The following is a 24,415-nucleotide window of genomic DNA, read 5'->3' on the forward strand; positions in this document are numbered from 1 at the left end:
ACATCCCTTATACTTTCCAGACCATATTCAAGCCTCAGCAATGTGGGAGTGGTGTAATCACATGTTTACTTAACATTTCTTGTGTAAACAACAGCTGTGCTACTGATAAAATTCCCTCGAGTTTCCAGGATCATCAAATGGTTTAAAATCTACTAGCATTCATATGTTCACTTCTTTTTATTATTTATGTCTTCTCAGCTTATAATTGCTCAAAATAAGAGCGGTATTTTGCAGTGTCGCTAGACTGTAAACGTTTCCAGCTATGTCAGATATCATTGTGACATTACATAGTGTGCACTTAATTAACAGTTCTTTCACATGTAACTCGTTTTGTTGAATGTCTCCATTTAGTGATGTAGATGTCTTCTTGTCCACAGTCAAGAACATTATGCCTTGTCATTGAGTTTGATGCAATGTATTGTGCAGTGATGATTAACACTACTATCAGTGTTGGCAGGTAACACGCCATGGGAATAGCAACGTACCTGTCTAGAACCCTGTGAATATTAAAAAACAACTAACTTAGGTGAGCTGTATATATGACACATCTTTCTCCCAAAGCTACTGGTGTGCTGGTTGAGAAAGAAACCAGTTTCATTACTTTTGGCACAATCACCTGTTGCACTACATATCAAAGCTCCTCTGTTGTCTTGAATTGCTTCTGAACTGATATTTTAAGTTGCTGGGCTTGTTGGGTACCTCTATTGCCATCTAAATGAAATATGGTTTTGAAAAACGGTACTAAAAAGTAGTCATTCTGTGTATATGATGCTCTCCCACATTTTTTTGAGAACACACCATTTGTGTGCTGTCTGGAGGTACTAGTTACAGGCATGAGAAGACACAGGCACAGCATTGGGAAGCTATGGGGCAGGGGGATTGGGAGGGGAGAGGGGAGTGTAAAAGGAAAGACACAGTGAAGGAGAAAGATGGGCAGGTGTGTAGTCAGTGAGCATCATACAATGAGGACCATGGTATGTAAATGTGGAGGAAGTGATAGGACAGAGGGGGTGGAAACTGCTGGGTGGAGGGTGTGAGGACGATAAGTTACTATATGGTTGAGGCTGGGATAATTTCGAGAGCAGAAATGTGTTGTAAGGATAACTACCATAAGTGCATTTCATAAAAGCTGATGGTGGAAGGGAGGATCCCAGATGGCCTGAAGCAGCTGTTCAAATTGAACATGTCATGTTCAGCTGCATGTTGTGCCACAGGGTGTTATGCTAAGCTCTTGCCCGCAGTTTAATTGGTAGTCATACCAATATACTCATACAAAGCTGAGAAATGATTGCAGCAGAGCTGATGTATGACTTGGCTGCTTTCGAATGTGACCTGGCTTCTGATGGGGTAGGGTAAGTGTGTGACATGACTGTAATAGAAAGTGCTATGTGGATGGGTTGTGCAGATCTTACACCTGGTTCTTCCACAGAAATATGAACCCTATGACAAGGGGTTGGGATTGGGAGTGGCTTTTAGGAGGGGTGGATAGGATCTTGGGTGGGGTGTCCCTCGTTTCAGGGTATGGTGATAGATAATTAAAGCCCTGGTGAAGGATGTGGTTTAGATGTTCAAAGCCCTGGTGAAGGATGTGGTTCAGTTGTTCCTGTCTGGGATGGTATTGGGTGACAAAAGGGGGCAGTCCTTTGTAGCTTGTCCTTGGGAGTGTGTGAGAGGAAATGGCACAGGAGAACTATTTGCACACTAGGTGAGGGATAGTGCTTGTCTGTGAAGGCCTTAGTGAAACCGTCAGCATACTGGACAAGGGAATCCTTGTCATTGCAGGTACGCCATCTCCAGGTGGCCAGTTTGTATGGGAGGGATTCTTCGGCGTGGAAGGGATGGCAGCTGTCGAAATGCAAGTACTGTTGTTGTTGCTGGGTTAAATGTGGACATAAGTGTGGATGGAGCCATCAGAGAGAAAGAAGTTTATGTCTGGGAAGGTGGTATGTTGGATTGAGGAGGACCAGGTGAAGCGGGTGGGAGAGAATATTTTGATCTTTAGAAGGAATGAGGATAGATTGTCTTGGCCCTGAGTCCAGGTCATGAAGATACATCAGTGAACCTGAACCAGACTAAGAGTTTGGAATTTTTGGAGCCTATGGGGGTTTCCTCTAGATGACAAGCAAACGAGTTGGCATAGGACAGTGCCATGTGGGTTCCCATAGGTGTGCAGTGGATTTGTTTGTATAGCTTCACTTCAAAGGAGAAGTAATTGTGTGTTAGCATAAAGTTAGGAAGGTGTATAAGGAATGAGGTAGACGGTTTAACAACATTGGGAGAAGTAGTGCTCAGTAATGCCAAGGTCATGGGTGTCACGGATGTTGGTGTATAGGGAAGTGGCATCAACAGTGACAATTAGGGATCCGAGAGATAAAATGGTGGGGTTGGTGTAGAGTCAGTGAAGGAAGTGGTTGGTATCTTTGATGTGGGAGGGAGATTTAGGGCAGTTCGTAAGGTGTTGTTTCAGTGAGGGGCGAAATTCCTTCAGTGGAGGCACAATAATCATCTACAAAGGGGGCATCAAGGATTGTTGGGTTTGGGGATTTTGAGGAACATGTAGAAGATGAGTGTGCAGGGTGCCACAGAGGTGAGGAGGGAAATGGATTCAGAGAAGATGTTCTGGGAAGGGCCTAAGTGTTGGAGGTTATGTTGGACTTCTGCGATGGGGTCATTCTCTCTCTCCAGAGTTAATAGATGGAGGTGTCAGATAATTTGCAGAGGCTTCCGCCAGATTGTCATTCAGTGTGGCAGTTGCATTCTGGTCCGAGCTGCAAAAGATGGCAGTTGTGTGTGTGTGGGTTGTGTGTGTGTGGGTTGTGTGTGTGTGTGTGTGTGTGTGTGTGTGTGTCTTCTTTTCTGAAGAAGGCTTAGGCTGAAAGCTAAATGGGTCTTTTTATTGTGACTATCTGCAGCTCAACAAGTCATCTTACGGTAAATAGTAGTTTATATCTGTCCTAACACTGATGATATTTCAACCTGGAGTTTCAATTGTTTGATTTTGCTGGTTTAAGTGTTGCATTGATCTTGTTGTATACAGTCTTAAGAACTTTTCAAAACTGATTTTAATGACCTCTCTCTTGCACTTGATTTTCCACACTTACAAAAAGTTGCACTTGATTTTCTGGTCAATTTCAAGAAAATTCATTATTTGAAAATCATCAATGCTTGTAAATCACAGCATGTGAAGTTGAACCTGCGTGGACAGTATACCAATGTTTCTTATTCTCATATTCCTTTGCATCTGGTCTATCAGCTTTTGTGTGTTAACTTGGGTTGAAAATCATTAACATTGATTTGTGAGCTTCATCTCAATTGATCTGCAATTCTTTTCTTTTATTAAAGGGCAAAAACAGTAATTATTGATACATATGCAGGCACAGGCAACATGTTACCTATGTCTTGTTTAATTATCTGATGGTGAAGCTTTTTGTTGTTGTCATTTTCTGAAGATGCAACAAATTTGGTTATCCCTGTTAATTTCAGTCTCTCCTGAAGTCCCATCTGAAAATCACATTTCATTAGAAAATTATTATTAACAGAATATTTAGCTAACTAATAACATTTATGCAGGGTAATCAGAAACTGTATGAAAAGCTTATGAGGATACTGATCATAGATGTTGTGTGCACCAGTGCGAATGACAATGTGGGAACGTTTTGGCACTCTAGAAGTTCTCCTTGTCATGCTATAATTATGGAGAAGGAGCAGTGGATCTTAAAACTCAAAGCTGATCTGCAGTAGCACAGTCAGAATTAGTGTCATTGTCTCGTGGAATTGTGATTTACCTATTGCTACTATTGCATAACATGCTTACTGTAACTGAATTTTGTTCAGAATTATACCCATGGAAATATGTATGCGAGGATGTACCATAAATTCCTGACAATTTTATGTAGCCTTTTCAAGGGTAACTGAATCAATTAACATTTTTGTATCCCTTAAAGAAAACTAAAAACAAAAAGGAAATGAAGATTAGATTCTTAGATCAAATATCGTTTACACTGAAGTATTGCAGTGCTCTGTAAAGAATATTGTTCAAAATTATTTCCACGGAAATGTGTATACAAGGATGTATCATAAATTAATGATTATTATTTCATATCATTCAGTTCATTTGTGAAGATGTTTTGCCTTCATTCCCACAATACCCTTATCCCAGTGACTACACTTATTCCAAATGTGTCATTATTTAAAACTATAATAGTGCGAAAGTTTTACACGAGTCCTGGTGATGGTATAAAAGGAAATACAAAGGTATGAAAACTCATTATAGAAAAATTAAACAATTACTGCTGCTATATTTATTACAGAATTTGTCATATATGGTCAAAAGAAGCTGAATTTGAGATGTTGGCATGTGCAAATACCATGTGACTAAGAGCGGCTATGAAATCACCTTGTTTTCACTCAAATGTGAAAATGAATGGCTCAAAATAAGATGTGGCTTAAAAGTCAATATTTGTCTGATAAATAAAAGAAGTTATTTTTCATCTGTAAAATTTTATTGGATGTGAGACATGGTGGATAGTAGGAAAACAAAGAGAAAGAAAGGAGAAACACACAGAATGTGGGAAAGACATAAAAGGGGAAGCTGCTTGATATAAGCATAATTTAGTCTTTTCAAACACTTGGCTTAAGAATCCAGAAAGAAGACTTTATATGTGGAAGAGACTTGAACACTGTAAGGTTTCACATGGCTTATATTATTATAAGACAGAGATTTTGAAACACGATTTTTAACTGCAGAACTGTTCAAGCATAATTTAGTTTTTCCAAACACTTGGCTTAAGAATCCTGAAAGGAGACTGTATCTGTGGAAGAGATTTGAAGACACTGGAAACTTTCAGATGGCTTATATTACTGTAAGACAGTAAGACAGAGATTTTGAAACACGATTTTTAACTGCAGAACACTTCCAGGGACAGATGCGGACTCTGACCGTAATTTATTGGTAATGAAATGTAGATTACAACTGAAGCAATTGCAAAAAAGATGGAAAATTATGGACATAGGATCTGAATAAATTGGAAGAAGCAGACAATGGAATAATGACAATATTATGAAAAGATAGAGTGCTACTCACCATGTAGTGGAGATGTTGAGTCACTGGCAGACACAACAACAAGACTGCTAAATAAGTAAACTTTTGGCCAAAAGGTGTTCTGAAGATCTCACACACACACACACACACACACACACACACTCGCGCGCGCGCGCTGTCTCTGGTCATTGAGGCCAGACTGCGAGCAACCTTGCATGATTATAGAAGCAATCTGGGTGGTGAGGGTAAGGAGAAGGCTGGGTCAGGGAGGGGAGGGATAGCAGGGTAGGGGTGGGGTCCTCTTAAAAGTACTGCATGCGGTTGCATACAGGGACTTGGTGGGGAGAGGGTAGGGCAGTTAGGTGCAGACAGGAAGTTAGACAGAGGGCAGAGGAGGAAGTGGAAAAGGAGAGAAGTAAATTTATGGTGGGTGCTTTGTTGGAATAGAAGCCTGTGTAGTGCTGGAGTGGGAACAGGGGAGGATATATATGAGTGGAGGACAGTGACTAATGATGGTTTAGGCCAGAGGGGCTACAGGAAAGTAGAATATATTGTAGGGAGAGTTCCCACCAGAAGGATCTGGATTGCACAGGCTGTGAAACAGTCATTTATATTGCCCTATTTTTTTGATCTGCATTTGCTTGACTATGTATTGTTCACTTTCTTTTTCTTTATTTATTACTTTATCATCTCTGCGGATTTCAACCCTTCTATGTGAAGCTGACATCATTTGAAAGGCAGTAATCCTTACTTATGTAATATGTTGTATAAATGATACAATTTTCAGATTTTCTTGATTGAATATGTGACAAACTAACCAATATTTCATTTCAGATGCTAGATCAGTACAAGCTGGAGTACGCAAGTTACCTAGAGTCACTTTCTGATGAGAAACGGCAAGAAGAACTTTCTAACTGTGCACCAAAGAAAAAGTTACCTCCAAAAAATAAAATAGGAAAGAAGGTAAGCTACTATGGAATAGTCCCCCCCCCCTCCCCACTTCACCCTCCCTCGCTCTTGTATCTACCAGTAGTGAAGTTTTACTTTGCCTGTAGCAAATGCTAGTGTAACTGCGTAAGTGACAGTGTCATTTATTACACTCAAAAAATAAATAACTAGTTTTGCTAAAAAGTGTTTTTCTTTCAAGTGAAGACGACTTCAAGGGTTAATTTGAAACATATATATTTTCTTCTGTTCAAAAAACTATAATTGACAAATCTGTACATAGTCCTTATCTGTAATATTTATAACAATGTAAAAAGTCTTTAAAAAGTGTTGAAATGTTGAAACAATGTGCATTCATGTTATTATTTTATTTATTACTGTATGACAGAATGTATACCATTATGAAGTCAGAGCTGAATTAACAGTTCTTGAATTATGGTCATAGTTCCAGAGATACTACAGCATTTTGCCTTGATACATATTGGTCCTAACATCCCTAGGGCATACTCTTGTAATGTAATGGTTTAATAAACAGATCTTTGTTTAAATGTGGTATAATATTATAAAACAGTCAAGCATTAGTAATAGATGATTACTTTTCCCAGGCTCAGTTTGCAAATTCCATTCATGTTGTTAAGTACCCCAATGTTCAGTCTCAATAATGGCAGAAGACATACTGAAGATAGGCAGTATATTAGAAGAAAAGCTAATTTTGTGTCATATGGCCAATTATTTTTACATGATTACTCTGTGAGACTGGGATAAGTGTGCATCATTATATTGTAATTTAAATAATGTTTTCTTTTTGTTCTTATGCACTGTTCATGTGCTGGAAGAGGCAAGATGATTGCTGCATCTGGCTTATGACAACAATATACAGGAGTTCAAGTGGTCAGAACTTGTGCTTGTGAGTGGGATTCCAGGGAAGACATTAAATGACAAAACTGGAAATTTAGTCAAAGAAAGAGAATATATTTTGGTGTGTGGAATACAAGGGGCACATCTAAGAAGTAAGTTACCAGGTTTAGGCCACTCTAGGAGGACGAACAACCAAATAACTGGGTAGCAGAAGGGGAAGTGGTTCATGTTATGATGGTGGCTGGTCATGGGTGCAGAGGCGGAGGCTCTGTCTCCCAAGAAAGACATCTGTTCTGCTCGAGGTCTGAACCATGAGAGATCTGTATCTACAGAGCGCTCGAGAGTCCACACACATTACTTGCATCCTACGGTTGCTATTGGCTAAAACTGATGGCATGGATTCATAAGTAATTTCAGCAGAGGGCTGAGGGCTCTCTTGTCAGCAGCTTTAACTGGACAGAACTACCTCGGTTCTGAAAGGCAGGCAACTTGTGCTACGGAGGCACAGCGGAAGGTGCTATGGGAAAAAATTGTAAAGATTTGACTTGGATCTTTGAAATAAAATTTTTTAAACCAATTCACTAAAATATTCCTTAACTGGCTGCCAACCTGTACATTCCTTCCCCATTTCAGAGGCGTGGTGACTCATATTGTCCACAAAAGAGTGTCAATCACTTCCGGGAAAGACAGTTTGCTCAAATAGGAGCCTTAATGATATGGGAGGGATGTGTTACAATAGATTAGATTAGATTAATACTTGTTCCATAGATCATGAATACGACACTTCGTAATGATGTGGAACGTGTCAGGTTAATAAAAGATGTCTGTACAAGATATTACATTAAACAAAATATTGCATGACACAAATGTTTAAGTTTTTTTTCCCTCTCTTAATTTATATCTAAAAATTCAGCCAATGAGTAGAAGGAGTTGTCATCTAGAAATTCTTTTAATTTATTTTTAAATATTAGTTGGCTATCTGTCAGGCTTTTGATGCTGTTTGGTAGGTGACCAAAGACTTTTGTGGCAGCATAATTTACCCCTTTCTGTGCCAAAGTCAGATTTAACCCTGCATAGTGAAGATCATCCTTTCTCCTGGTGTTATAGCTATGCATACTGCTATTACTTTTGAACTGGGTTGGATTATTAACAACAAATTTCATAAGTGAATATATATACTGTGAGGTTACTGTGAGGATCCCTAGATCCTTAAATAGATGTCTGCAGGATGACCGCGGGTGGGCTCCAGCAATTATTCTGATTACACGTTTTTGCGCAATGAATGGTTTTCTACTCAACGATGAATTACCCCAGAATATGTTGCCATATGAAAGCAGTGAATGAAAGTAGGCATAGTAAGCTAATTTACTGAGATTCTTATCACCAAAATTTGCAATAACCCTAATAGCATACGTAGCTGACCTCAGATGTTTCAGCAGACCATCAATGTGTTGCTTCCAGTTTAACCTCTCATCAATGGACACACCTAAAAATTTTGAAAATTCTGCCTTAGCTACAGACTTCTGTTCAAAGTCTATATTTATTACTGGAGTTGTGCCATTTAATGTACGGAACTGTATATACTGTATATCTAAAAAGAAAGATGATGAGACTTACCAAACAAAAGCGCTGGCAGGTCGATAGACACACAAACAAACACAAATATACACACAAAATTCAAGCTTTCGCAACAAACTGTTGCCTCATCAGGAAAGAGGGAAGGAGAGGGAAAGACGAAAGGATGTGGGTTTTAAGGGAGAGGGTAAGGAGTCATTCCAATCCCGGGAGCGGAAAGACTTACCTTGTGTCTGTATGTGTGGATGGATATGTGTGTGTGTGCGAGTGTATACCTGTCCTTTTTTCCCCCTAAGGTAAGTCTTTCCGCTCCCGGGATTGGAATGACTCCTTACCCTCTCCCTTAAAACCCACATCCTTTCGTCTTTCCCTCTCCTTCCCTCTTTCCTGATGAGGCAACAGTTTGTTGCGAAAGCTTGAATTTTGTGTGTATATTTGTGTTTGTTTGTGTGTCTATCGACCTGCCAGCGCTTTTGTTTGGTAAGTCTCATCATCTTTCTTTTTAGATATATTTTTTTCCACGTGGAATGTTTCCCTCTGTTATATTCACTGTATATACCGTGTTTTATCAAAATTTAAAGAGAGTCCGTTTGCTGAGAACCACTTAATAATTTTGTGAAAAACATCATTTACAATTACATCGCTTAGTTCTTGGTTTTTGGATGTTATTACTATACTTGTATCATCAGCAAAAAGAACTAACTTTGCATCTTCATCAATGTGGGATGGTAAGTCATTAATGTATATCAAGAACAGTAAAGGACCTAAGACTGAACCCTGTGGGACCCCGTACTTGATTGGCCCCCAGTTTGAGGAATCAGCTGTTGTTTTAACATTACATGAACCACTTATTTCAACTTTCTGCATTCTTCCAGTTAAGTATGAATTAAACCATTTGTGCACTTCCCCCCTCAAACCATAATGATTTAGCTTATCTGAAAGAATTCCATGATTTACACAATCAAAGGCCTTTGAGAGATCACAAAAAATACCAATGGGTGATGTCCAGTTATTCAGAGCATTTAATATTTGATCAGTGAAAGCGTATATAGCATTTTCTGTTGAAGAGCCTTTCTGAAAACCAAACTGACATTTTGTTAGTACTTTATTTTTACAAATATGGGAGGCTACTCTTGAATACATTACTTTCTCAAAAATTTTGGATAGAGCTGTCAGAAGAGAGATTGGGCGGTAGTTGTTGACATCCGACGTATCCCCCTTTTTATGCAATGGTTTTACAATGGCATATTTCAGTTTATCGGGGAAAACACCCTCCTCCAAAGAGCTATTACATACGTGGCTGAGAATCCTACTTATCTGTGGGGAACAAGCTTTAAGTACCTTGCTGGTAATGCCATCAATTTCGTAAGAGCTTTTACTTTTCAGTGAGTTTATTATTTTACTGATTTCAGAGGGAGAGGTTGGTGGAATTACAGTTGTTTCAAACTGCACAGGTATGGCCTCTTCTATTAGTAGCCTTGCCTCTTCTAGTGAAGATCTAGCTCCTATTTTCTCCACAACATTTAAAAAATGATTATTGAAAATATTTTCAGTTTTTGATTGTTTGTTAGTACACTTGTCATTCAGTTTTATGGCACTAAAGTCTTCCTGTGCTCTTGGTTGCCCTGTTTCCCTTTCAATAATATTCCAAATTGCTTTAATTTTATTATCAGAGTTACTGATCTCAGACATGATACACATGCTTCTGGACTTTTTAATAACTTTTCTTAGTACCGCACAATAGTTTTTATAACATTGAACAATTTCGGGGTCAGTACTCTCTCTTGCTGTTAGATACAGTTCTCTTTTACGGTTGCAAGATATTCTTATTCCTTTTGTTAGCCAAGGTTTTTTATATGTTTTCTTGGAATTATGTTTAACTATTTTCTTGGGAAAACAATTTTCAAATACCCTTAAAAATGTATCGTGAAATAAGTTATATTTAAAGTTTGCATCGGGTTCCTTATACACTTCATCCCAGTCTAGCTGCTGTACGCTTTCCCTAAAGTTTGCAATATTTATATTGTTTATTGAACGCACTGCTTTGAAAGTCTGATTTGATATACTGCATGGAGCTATGTCATGTACTGTAACTAGCTGTGCACCATGATCTGAAAGACCATTCTCAACAGGATAAGCATTTATGTCCTTAAACTCATCTTGGTCTATAAAAAAGTTATCTATCAATGTACTGCTGTTCTTTGTTATCCGAGTAGGAAAATCAATGACTGAGCTCAAATTGAAGGAACTGAGTAATACTACAAGGTCGTTCTTCCTATTACACTCTTTCATGGATTCAACATTGAAATACCCACAAATGATAATTTGCTTCCCCCTGTCTGACAGATAGCACAACAGAGCATCCAAGTTTTCTAGAAATGGCTGGAAATTCCCTGAGGGGGACCTATACACTGTTACAATTATGAAAGTGCCATCATTTAGTTTAAGTTCAGTGGCACATACTTCCATATGTTGCTCTACACAAAATTGTTTAGTTTCTAAATTTTTTTACACTGTGGAAGCTTTTGACATATATGGCAACTCCTCCTCTCATCATATTATCTCTACTTACATGTGCAGCTAATTTGTATCCATTGATGCTAACCTTCTGCATATCAGTGACAATGTGATGCTCAGACAGGCATAGTACATCTATTATATTCTCAGTTTCTATATCTTCTAAACAAAGCAGAAGCTCATCAATTTTATTCTTCAATCCCCCAATATTTTGATGAAATATACTAACATTATTTTTCACTTTACTTTTGTGAGTATCTTGAACTTTTTTAACATCTTTAGTACTTGCTTGGCTGAGTTTCCCACTGGACACTGATCTTACACTAAAAAAGTTTCCACCATGAGATGTAGTTCCTCCCCCCTTTAAATTTCCTGCTATCAGCCCAGCCAGTTTACCCTTCCCTTTCTTGTGGAGGTGTAGGCCATGTCTAGTATAGTCCCACCTACAGAGTGAATCAACAGGAACCACACCAATCTACATCTACATTTATACTCCGCAAGCCACCCAACGGTGTGTGGCGAAGGGCACTTTACGTGCCACTGTCATTACCTCCGTGCCACTGTCATTACCTCCCTTTCCTGTTCCAGTCGCGTATGGTTCGCGGGAAGAATGACTGTCTGAAAGCCTCCGTGCGTGCTCTAATCTCTCTAATTTTACATTCGTGATCTCCTCGGGAGGTAGAAGTACGGGGAAGCAATATATTCGATACCTCATCCAGAAATGCACCCTCTCGAAACCTGGCGAGCAAGCTACACCGCAATGCAGAGCGCCTCTCTTGCAGAGTCTGCCACTTGAGTTTATTAAACATCTCCGTAACGGTATCACACTTACCAAATAACCCTGTGACGAAACGCGCCGCTCTTCTTTGGATCTTCTCCATCTCCTCCGTCAACCCGATCTGGTACGGATCCCACACTGATGAGCAATACTCAAGTATAGGTCGAACGAATGTTTTGTAAGCCACCTCCTTTGTTGATGGACTACATTTTCTAAGCACTCTCCCAATGAATCTCAACCTGGTACCCGCCTTACCAACAATTAATTTTATATGATCATTCCAATTCAAATCGTTCCGCATGCATACTCCCAGATATTTTACAGAAGTAACTGCTACCAGTGTTTGTTCTGCTATCATATAATCATACAATAAAGGATCCTTCTTTCTATGTATTCGCAATACATTACATTTGTCTATGTTAAGGGACAGTTGCCACTCCCTGCACCAAGTGCCTATCCGCTGCAGATCTTCCTGCATTTCACTACAATTTTCTAATGCTGCAACTTCTCTGTATACTACAGCATCATCCGCGAAAAGCCGCATGGAACTTCCGACACTATCTACTAGGCCATTTATATATATTGTGAAAAGCAATGGTCCCATAACACTCCCCTGTGGCACGCCAGAGGTTACTTTAACGTCTGTAGACGTCTCTCCATTGATAACAACATGCTGTGTTCTGTTTGCTAAAAACTCTTCAATCCAGCCACACAGCTGGTCTGATATTCCGTAGGCTCTTACTTTGTTTATCAGGCGACAGTGCGGAACTGTATCGAACGCCTTCCGGAAGTCAGGAAAAATAGCATCTACCTGGGAGCCTGTATCTAATATTTTCTGGGTCTCATGAACAAATAAAGCGCGTTGGGTCTCACACGATCGCTGTTTCCGGAATCCATGTTGATTCCTACATAGTAGATTCTGGGTTTCCAAAAACGACATGATACTCGAGCAAAAAACATGTTCTAAAATTCTACAACAGATCGACGTCAGAGATATAGGTCTACAGTTTTGCACATCTGCTCGATGACCCTTCTTGAAGACTGGGACTACCTGTGCTCTTTTCCAATCATTTGGAACCCTCCGTTCCTCTAGAGACTTGCGGTACACGGCTGTTAGAAGGGGGGCAAGTTCTTTCGCGTACTCTGTGTAGAATCGAATTGGTATCCCGTCAGGTCCAGTGGACTTTCCTCTGTTGAGTGATTCCAGTTGCTTTTCTATTCCTTGGACACTTATTTCGATGTCAGCCATTTTTTCGTTTGTGCGAGGATTTAGAGAAGGAACTGCAGTGCAGTCTTCCTCTGTGAAACAGCTTTGGAAAAAGGTGTTTAGTATTTCAGCTTTACACGTGTCATCCTGTGTTTCAATGCCATCATCATCCCGGAGTGTCTGGATATGCTGTTTCGAGCCACTTACTGATTTAACGTAAGACCAGAACTTCCTAGGATTTTCTGTCAAGTCGGTACATAGAATTTTACTTTCGAATTCACTGAACGCTTCACGCATAGCCCTCCTTACGCTAACTTTGACATCGTTTAGCTTCTGTTTGTCTGAGAGGTTTTGGCTGCGTTTAAACTTGGAGTGAAGCTCTCTTTGCTTTCGCAGTAGTTTCCTAACTTTGTTGTTGTACCACGGTGGGTTTTTCCCGTCCCTCACAGTTTTACTCGGCACGTACCTGTCTAAAACGCATTTTATGATTGCCTTGAACTTTTTCCATAAATACTCAACATTGTCAGTGTCGGAACAGAAATTTTCGTTTTGATCTGTTAGGTAGTCTGAAATCTGCCTTTTATTACTCTTGCTAAACAGATAAACCTTCCTCCCTTTTATTATATTCCTATTAACTTCCATATTCAGGGATGCTGCAACGGCCTTATGATCACTGATTCCCTGTTCTGCACATACAGAGTCGAAAAGTTCGGGTCTGTTTGTTGTCAGTAGGTCCAAGATGATATCTTCACGAGTCGGTTCTCTGTTTAATTGCTCGAGGTAATTTTCAGATAGTGCACTCAGTATAATGTCACTCGATGCTCTGTCCCTACCACCCGTCCTAAACATCTGAGTGTCCCAGTCTATATCTGATAAATTGAAATCTCCACCTAAGGCTATAACATGCTGAGAAAATTTATGTGAAATGTATTCCAAATTTTCTCTCAGTTGTTCTGCCACTAATGCTGCTGAGTCGGGAGGTCGGTAAAAGGAGCCAATTATTAACCTAGCTCGGTTGTTGAGTGTAACCTCCACCCATAATAATTCACAGAAACTATCCACTTCTCCTTCACTACAGGATAAACTACTACTAACAGGGACGAACACTCCACCACTGGTTGCATGCAATCTATCCTTTATAAACACCGTCTGTACCTTTGTAAAAATTTCGGCAGAATTTATCTCTGGCTTCAGCCAGCTTTCTGTACCTATAACGATTTCAGCTTCGGTGCTTTCTATCAGCGCTTGAAGTTCCGGTACTTTACCAATGCAGCTTCGACAGTTTACAATTACAATACCGATTGCTGCTTGGTCCTCACATGTCCTGACTTTGCCCCGCACCCGTTGAGGCTGTTGCCCTTTCTGTACTTGCCCAAGGCCATCTAACCTAAAAACCGCCCAGCCCACGCCACACAACCCCTGCTACCCGTGTAGCCGCTTGTTGCGTGTAGTGGACTCCTGACCTATCCAGCGGAATCCGAAACCCCATCACCCTATGGCGCAAGTCGAGGAATCTGCAGCCCACATGGTCGCAGAACCGTCTCAGCCTCTGATTCAGACCCTCCACTCAGCTCCGTACCAAAGGTCCACAGTCAGTCCTGTCGACGATGCTGCAGATGGTGAGCTCTGCTTTCATCCCGCTAGCGAGACTGGCAGTCTTCACCAAATCAGATAGCCACCGGAAGCCAGAGAGGATTTCCTCCGATCCATAGCGACACACATCATTGGTGCCGACATGAGCGACCACCTGCAGATGGGTGCACCCTGTACCCTTCATGGCATCCGGAAGGACCCTTTCCACATCTGGAATGACTCCCCCCGGTATGCACACGGAGTGCACATTGGTTTTCTTCCCCTCTCTTGCTGCCATTTCCCTAAGGGGCCCCATTACGCGCCTGACGTTGGAGCTCCCAACTACCAGTAAGCCCACCCTCTGCGACCGCCCGGATCTTGCAGACTGAGGGGCAACCTCTGGAACAGGACAAGCAGCCATGTCAGACCGAAGATCAGTATCAACCTGAGACAGAGCCTGAAACCGGTTCGTCAGACAAACTGGAGAGGCCTTCCGTTCAGCCCTCCGGAATGTCTTTCGCCCCCTGCCACACCTTGAGACGACCTCCCACTCTACCACAGGTGAGGGATCAGCCTCAATGCGGGCAGTATCCCGGGCAACCACAGTCGTAGTCCGATCGGGGGATGCGTGGGACGAGCTGGCCGTCCCCGACAAACCCCCATCCGGACCCCCACAGTGGCATGCCCATTGGCAACAGCCTCAAGCTGTGTGACCAAAGCCAACACTGCCCGAAGCTGGGAGCGAAGGGATGCCAACTCAGCCTGCATCCGAACACAGCAGATGCAGTCCCTATCCAATGTGTGACCCTGCACCAGATCCAAGTAGCCGTTCCAACTCCAAATTAACTCTCCTGACAGAAGAGCTCAAATGAGGTTGGTCGTGGCGCTCCAGAACCGACACAAACCCAACACTGGTATGACTCGATGTTGATGCAATCTTTGCCAGGTCACACTCTATGCTGTACCCCGGATCTCTGTCAATACTGTTGCCCGGCCCACCCACAATAACCACGGTATCTTCCTTAGTAAAGCCTCTACATAGTGAACCTAAATCCTCTGTAACCTGCCCCAGTCCAGCACTAGGTTTGAAAAAACTTGTGACCTGGTATTCTGACCCTAATTCATCCTGCAGAAGTTGGCCCACACCCCTAGCATGCGAACTACCTAGCAACAAGACTTTCTTTCTCTTTGCAGACTTCCATACATTCTTAATCAATTTGCTGCTGAAAGCTTGTTGAGCCCTGTCTACATCTACTTCTGTGAGAGGCTCATCAGTTTCTGACTGAGGCAACAGGTCAAACCTATTTTGTACATTAATAACAAAGCTGTCAGAAGAATTTCTTGGCCTGTTCCTTATGCCTGTTGCCACTTCCCACCCCTGTTTACCCTTCTCCCCCCTTAACCTGCCCAGTTCTCGCCTAGCCTCATCTAACTCAGCCTGAAGGGCAGCAATTTTCCCCTCCTGTTCCACAATCTTTCTATCTCTACTGCATAGCCTACAGAACCACTGATGAGTCTCGCTCATTTTCCCGATTCCCATGCCACTACAATCGCCCCAATGAAAAAAGTTACTACATCCATCACACCAGACCCCGGAGCTAACAATTCTACGGCATGTCAGGCACTTTACACTTATGGTACAAATCAATCTTAGTGACAGAAAGACAATTAAATTACCGGAAAACAATGAAAATACGTGTACGAAAAATTAGGCCTACTCGCGACTATGTAAAATGTTGTTCAGAAGTTTTTTACTGGAAATTACTTAAGAGATAACGTGTGCTAAATACGTTTGCTGCCCCTTTATATCTATAAACTATCAGTAAATGCACTTAAAATTGTGGTATGAAGTTTAATCTGAAAGCTCAAAAGTTTGGCCTGGCCGCGATATGTAAACAAAACGAACTTTACGTGATTACTGTGAAAATACGCGAGTAAGACAAAAACCTTTAATGGTACGCTTGAAGAGCACTATAATTAACGTAATAAATTAGTTTAAAGTGTTAAAAACAGTTTATTACTACTTAAATTACTTATCTTGTGCGAGAGCTGTGACTCAGACGTCCGTATAGCAGGCGCATGGCTACCGTATTTCATTTACTGTAAGTGGGAGTGGACTTACATGTAGTCAAGTTTAGCAAATTTTCTGCAGATATACAACATCTCTTGTAATAATTGAAGTCATCATCACCCAGATAATCAGTTCTTAAATGAAGTTACACTGTTGCCAGAAAACTTCACAAAAGAAGTTGAGGTTGAGGAGAAAAAAATCTGTTATTAATTTGCTGTCGCAGTACTAAGGTCAGAGTCATAGAAAGTAGATGCTGGCCAAACTGAATAGCACAGCACTGTTCTTTTAAGGGTTTACAGTGCCCCTAGAAATTGTAATTGTTTGTATTGTCTGGCAAATATTAATATCATTGCTACAAAATGGAACTAATACCAAAATGTAAAATGCATCAACAACATGACAGAATACATAATTCTATGGTAATCAAAGTATTTGGGTCAAAAACCTAATAAAGCAGCTTATTGCAGAAGATTAACACCTGGCGTGAGTTAGCACTGGATTAAGTACATTTGAAAAAGACTAATAACCTAAATAAAATCATTTTATGTCTTCTGAATATTTATGCGGGTAATAGTTACACAAAGTTGCACAGGCTACACAGTATTAAGATAATTTCAATAAAATGTAGAATGCAGTTAGCAAGTTGAAGAAATGATGTATCATGAATCACATGAAAACTTGTATCTGCATTAACTCATTTTAAAATACAAAGTACAAAGCCTTTTCTTAAACCAACAAAATACTGGAATTATACATGAAATCAGGGGATAACGAAGGCTACATGTCAAAACTCATGAATTTCTAGCATTAACATTCTACCTACTGAATTTAAATACCTTATATCACCTCACAGAGTAACAGTCCTACAAAACATGACACACTATTATAATGTCACAATTTAATATGAGCATTTTTATTAGTGAAATGACAGTTTGACACTGTGCAATATATGTAGGAATCTAAGACACTCTAATCTTGCATAGAGTACAAACAAGACTCATCTCTTATATATATATATATATATATATATATATATATATATATATATATATATATATATATATATATATAACAGAGGGAAACATTCCACGTGGAAAAATATATCTAAAAAGAAAGATGATGAGACTTACCAAACAAAAGCGCTGGCAGGTCGATAGACACACAAACAAACACAAATATACACACAAAATTCAAGCTTTCGCAACAAACTGTTGCCTCATCAGGAAAGAGGGGAAGGAGAGGGAAAGACGAAAGGATGTGGGTTTTAAGGGAGAGGATAAGGAGTCATTCCAATCCCGGGAGCGGAAAGACTTACCTTAGGGGGAAAAAAGGACAGGTATACACTCGCGCACACACACACATATCCATCCACACATACAGACACAAGCAGACATATTTAAAGACAAAGAGTTTGGGCAGAGATGTCAGTCGAGGCAGAAGTGCAGAGGCAAAGATGTTGTTGAATGACAGGTGAGGTGTGAATGGCGGCAACTTGAAATTAGCGGAGATTGAGGCCTGGTGGATAACGAGAAGAGAGGATATATTGAAGAGCAAGTTCCCATCTCCGGAGTTCGGATAGGTTGGTGTTAGTGGGAAGTATCCAGATAACCCGGACGGTGTAACACTGCGCCAAGATGTGCTGGCCGTGCACCAAGGCATGTTTAGCCACAGGGTGATCCTCATTACCAACAAACACTGTCTGCCTGTGTCCATTCATGCGAATGGACAGTTTGTTGCTGGTCATTCCCACATAGAATGCATCACAGTGTAGGCAGGTCAGTTGGTAGATCACGTGGGTGCTTTCACGTGTGGCTCTGCCTTTGATCGTGTACACCTTCCGGGTTACAGGACTGGAGTAGGTGGTGGTGGGAGGGTGCATGGGACAGGTTTTACACCGGGGGCGGTTACAAGGGTAGGAGCCAGAGGGTAGGGAAGGTGGTTTGGGGATTTCATAGGGATGAACTAAGAGGTTACGAAGGTTAGGTGGACGGCAGAAAGACACTCTTGGTGGAGTGTAATAATAGAGGGAAACATTCCACGTAGGAAAAATATTATATTTGTTATCAGGAATGTTAAATATTCTGGCACTGTTCTTCACACCATTGTTCTTGTTGAGATGATCTTGAAACTACTACATCTCTATAGATATATTACATTGTATCAGAAGAAATAAAAGAGTTCATCTCAACTGAATAATAGGTGAGACTCGAAATTAATTATTATTCTACAATTACATTCTCATCAGTTCTCATAAATATCTAGAGAATTCCAGATATCTACGTTGAGGTGCATTCATATAGACGCTGTAGACATAGAGAATGAACCTGTGATCTCACGGTGAATCTTTACAGCCTCAAGAATGTGCAATTAAATAGCATTGACAGTGCTATACCAAGATTTTGTCACTCAACATATTATGCAAATGATGAGTTTAGTTAACAGTATGTCACTTGAAAGCCAACAGTACAAATAAAATTCTTGTCAAAATAGTATTCCAGCACAACATAAAACACCACAACAAATAAAATAACAATTGTTGACCCTGAAAGCCAACACAAGAAAACAATGATTCTATATATGTAGAGATTATAAATTCTATGCTATACGAGACACGTCTAATAAATGAGAGAGAGGTGAGGAAAAGTTCAGTGAAATCTAGTCATCAAACACAATTTATGTGTAAAGACATCTAGACCCATTCATGTATCATTGATATAGAGTGACACATTCGTTGCAATTCTCAATACTGAAGACCTCAATGTTGTTTTTCCTGGTTTTTCTGGTCATCCATGCTCAAATGAGGAGGCAAGTTACAATCCAGCATATACTCTTTTCCAATGTTGAGAACTGTAATGAAACATAGTTAACATTACACATGAACTATAAAACGAGACACACTATGGCATACTTAGGAGTACACAGTAAGTGGAGGGAGAGGGAGAGAGAGAGAGAGAGAGAGAGAGACAGTGAAATATAATACCTAAGTCAAAATTACTTAGTAGTGGCAACTGGAAAAATTGTAGCATAAACTAGCTAGAGCAGCTGATGAGCTATCACTGCCTCAATTTGGAAACGTTATTGGAAATGGCCATTGCAGCCAAATAATAGTAAAAATCGCAGAAAAGCGAAAGAAAAGATATGCTTATTCATTTAAAACCAATTTTAAATTACTTCATGGGAGAGTAGTCCTTATGCATATTTTTCATGTAAATAAATTTGTCATAGTTGAGGCAAATGAAAATTAACAAGGTTGAAATGTACGCAAGTTGTGGTCTGGACAGTTAAGAACTTTCCAGTCACTACACATTCATGACTTATACTCATTAACAGTAGAAAACACATTCTCCTTTGAATGTGTATCAAATTCCCAGAATCACAAAATCAAACCATCAGCATGTATCACCTCATTACATCACAATTAAAATTAAAAAAAAAACACATAAGGCGAAAGTACTTGAGGGAACAGATCTTTAGTAAATCATTAATATCCATTATCTATGTCCCTTTTGCAGGAAACACATGAAAAATTACTAATAATGAGGTTAAGTGTAAAAATACATCAGGAATTTTAAGATCTCATCACAATGCTTTGTGTATCTGCACGATATCTAGTGCTCACGATAACATACAGACTTAATATTTTCTCAGTAGTGTCACTCAGCCACAGTGTTCTATAAACCAGTTACAATAACTATTTACAAACTAATCTCTATGACTAAAATTAAAACTAGAAAAACTGAAGGACAAGACTACAGACAGCACTTGTTGGATTATCAGTTGCTAATGAGGATCAGTTACAAACTTATATTTTTCTCTAAAATGACAAAGTTCAAGAAAAATCTTGGTCTTGTCAACTGCTCTTAGAGTTTACAGTTCTCAGAGTATTCGGGGTCCATCATTGGCATAACATAAGCTTGTAAAACAAAGTTATAGGCAAAGTGAAGCACACAGGCAAAACTTTAGAAAAGGTAAATAAAATGTGTGTCCACCATGACAAAAAACTAACAGTATCCTTGTCCTGTTTGTAAAACTTTGCACAAAGGAAGGAAGAGACTGTACTGAGTTTATAATCAGTTCATAACACAGGAAAAGATTCGCAACTAGACTGTGGTTCTGTGTGACAAAAGCGCATGTACTGTTTGTAAACAAAGTAGTTCCGACTGACAGGAGAAGATCCTGTGGCTTGCACGACGGGGAAGAAGATACATGCATGTTTGATGTCTGCAGACTGTAATGGCGCTCAAACGCTTGAGTGGTAGGAGGGGAAGAGCACTGCAGGGCACGGTTGTGACGGGTGCAAAAGACAACAGGTGCACATAAAAACAGAGGAAGACAATACTGCCTGACAGCAAGTTAAACACCAATAACAACCAGTATAGAGCAGCGCCAAATTTGTATGCAGCCTGCAGTTTAAACTACTCCAAAATCATTGATTCAGCTGGAAACTCACTGCATGGTAAAATGAATCATGATTAACACTTCTGCTGTGACCTCTTGGGGCAGCAGCATAAATCAGACCACTTAACATCACTAAGTCATCTTCTCTCACACAGTTAACAACATAATTAGTATTCATTGTATCCTCCTCAGCTTCTTCAACAAAACATTATCTGTACAACAGAAACAACATCGCTTAAAACAACTGACACAAGAATTCTTGCCTGCACATAATTACCTTCAACCACTTGAACAACAGGACCTCTTGCCTGCTCACAAATAATCTCAGTAAAACAACCACATACATTTCTTTATATCAACAAAACTTCACTGCCCTCTGGGGGATAACAGCCAGAAGTCATTATATATTCTCTTGTCAGCTTAACAGGTATACAACGGATCTATTCTTTTTCATCATTATTATTCTTATTACAATAGATCACTTAATACAGCATTGATTCTCATACTGAGTTAACCAGTCAAGCAACTACTGCTTACAAAAAACAGAAAAAGAATCAAAGATTGGGAAAAACAATGTAGAGAGACGAGAAAGAAGAGAGAGGGAAGGCAGAAAAAATTCAGTCCTTTCATTCCGCAGTCTGGTATGTCACACAGCATCCGATTGGTCTCGACAACACAAGTGCTAATTGTGTAATTACGACTCTGTATGCGCTTGGTAGTAGTAGCAGCAGCAGCAGCAGCTTTATTCATCCGTGGATCTCTTTTTACAAGGATATAATATAAACTATGGACAATTCCAGGATCATCAGAATCCAATGGTTTGTCAGTTTTCTTACAAGGCCTAGATGCTGATTTTGCATCTTTGTCTGGCCTTGCAATAAAAACACAATTCCATCAAGGTACAAGGATTACTGCATCAACGATTTTGGAAACCTTGCAGATTCAGTATGGGTGCAAAGGGGGTTACAAAGCCCTTAAGGTGCTCATATATGTGGAGCAAGGAGCAGAAACTTACTTTCATCAGAGGACACAGAAATGATGTTTACAGGAAAAATGAAAGAAAGTAGAGTGGATCAAGACACAAAAACAAAAGAAAATTTCATGAATGGCTGGGAGACTCTGTGTTGGCAAACACATTTTACAGGCTGCAGATACCTGGAGATTAATTGAAAACTCTCAAGGATATATCTTAAGAAACTTCTCATCACAACAACTAAGCATGACATACTTCAACAACAGAGTTTAAAACAAGTATAAGAAATCCACTACAGTACATAGGTTCTCTGGAAGTATGTTTTAAAATTAAACAGGCACTAACTACCCAGCCAACATACATCTGAAATGCTTATCTAGGTACATATTACACCTTCATCATACCTCCCAATAACTATACTCACAAAAGTCTAAATTCGAACCCTTCTTGTAATTAAAGACACATCCATTCAATTGGCAATAACTGTAAAATATGCTAAATTTATACTTAAATCACTCTCTACATTCTTTTTGGAACAAATGGCTGCAGTGCCTCAATACATATAAACACTTACAGTACAGTCATCACATCGCAATGCTCAGAATGCGGCAACAATGGCGGAGTGTTGGCTAAGGGCTGTACATATCTGGTACCCACATAGCAGAGGCATGGGCAGCGTGGTGGCTGGTTGCATGGTGCCAAAAGTGTGTGCCCCGGGCATTTAGGTCAGGACCCTAATGCAGGTGGCAGCAGGAGGTTGACTGTTGGTGAGTGTGGGGTGGCACATAGCTAGTTGGCAGCAACAGCAGATATCTTGACCTGTGGATGGTGGCGAGGCTTCGTGGCCTGTCACATTGCATTCAGTGAACGGGCAGCATCAGTGGGTGACACAGGTGGTGGGCGGTGACAGCACCAGTATAGCCATGAGTAACGCACCCGAGCTCTCAGTTCCCATGCACGCTATTGGCTAAAACTGTGGCATGGATTCACAAGTAATTTCAACAGAGGCCTGAGGGGCTCTCTTGTCAGCAGTGTTAACTGGACAGAGCTGCTTCGATTCTGAAAGGCAGGCAACGTGTGTCACATAGACACAGCAAAGTTTCTGTGGGCGAAAACTTGTAAAGATTTGACTTGGGCCTTTGAAATAAAATTTTTTAAACCAATCCCTTAAATTATTCCTTGACTTACTGCCACCCTGCACATGCAGTTCAGTGTGTGTTTTCCCTCTGAAAGGAGCTGCACTTCACTCAGTATGTTCTTACATGGCAATCAATTTGTTACAGCAGAAAGCCTGTCACATATATTAGATAATAGATGTATGCAATATAACTAAAATACATTGATAGTTCATGTTTGTTGTTTTGTTTTTGCAGGTAGTAAAGAAAAAACCCAAACCAGAAGAAGAAAATAGCAAGTTGTTCAAAGGGGAACCAGAACCACCTCCACTGTATGTTAACTTATTTCCTCTGGTCAACTATAACAAAAAAAAAACTTCTTGTTAGAATAAAAATTTTGTTTTGCTTGGTGCATTCTCAACTGTTTCAGCGAGATAAACTTCTGTAATAGAATGGATCGTAGACCAAAGATTAAAAGCATTATAGTTTTAGAAGGGATAGACAACAGCAGATCTCATATTTTTTTCTGTAAGAATGATCATACAGAATCATCAAGAAAAAGGAAAATACTTTATCCTCATTTCCTTAGTTGTGATGGGGTACAGACATATGAAATCCGAGAATAGACCTGTGCCATATGCCACAATTAATCATGTGAAAAAGCTATATGAACACTACAAGAATAGTATTGAAAGAGATTATGGATATTTGGAATGGTTTGAGTTGCAGGACGTACAGCATACTTCTACTAATTTCATTCATCATTATAATGGTAATGTAATTAAGATAATCAAGAGATCTGCTAATAACATTGAGGTTAATACATTTTGCCATAACAACTGCAGTTGTAATGTAGGATGAAAATGAAGCTGAGTTAAACTGAACTCAAATGCAAGCTATTTGCTCTCAAAATTATCAATTCCAAAATAGTAGTTTCCCTGTTAGTTGGTGAACATCTGTATTAATATCACTTTGAAACATGGAACAAGTATATCAGTTCTGTTATCTTGACAGTATAGTAACTGCAGTTTACTGACCATCTGCAGAGGTCATTTGTGGAATACACACTGGAGCACAGTGTATCATCTTATGAAAAAGCTTTTTTCCTTTAGATGAAAATTAATGTTCTGCATCAGCTTCTTTGGTTCAGTTAAGGCATATACATTAGAAATGTGCACTGACAAGTGAGACCAACAGAATTCAGAAAACTACCAGCAGTGGAGATGAAGTTCTGAGAACTATGGTTCTGAAAATAAAAGGACATAGTAACAACACTGAGATACATCCGATTGTCCAAGTGAAGCAACTTGTTGTGAAATTTTATTTTGAGACCAGGCTAAAATAATGTATTAGCCCCTATAGAAT

At 39.9% G+C, this 24,415-nt stretch overlaps 1 protein-coding gene across 5 annotated transcripts in view; it reads left to right on the plus strand.

Annotated features, from left to right (window-relative positions):
- LOC126263580 (nucleolar transcription factor 1-A-like) overlaps positions 1-24,415 on the plus strand; it is a 205,838-nt gene that overhangs the window by 151,115 nt on the left and 30,308 nt on the right. For all 5 annotated transcript variants that reach the window (XM_049960686.1, XM_049960676.1, XM_049960689.1 and 2 more), the window contains 2 exons: positions 5,876-6,004; positions 23,309-23,382. In XM_049960686.1, coding sequence (XP_049816643.1) covers positions 5,876-6,004; positions 23,309-23,382 — 203 coding nt within the window. The remainder of the gene's footprint in view (positions 1-5,875; positions 6,005-23,308; positions 23,383-24,415) is intronic.

Source organism: Schistocerca nitens, chromosome 1, assembly GCF_023898315.1.
Source record: "Schistocerca nitens isolate TAMUIC-IGC-003100 chromosome 1, iqSchNite1.1, whole genome shotgun sequence".
Classification (NCBI taxonomy): domain Eukaryota; kingdom Metazoa; phylum Arthropoda; class Insecta; order Orthoptera; family Acrididae; genus Schistocerca; species Schistocerca nitens.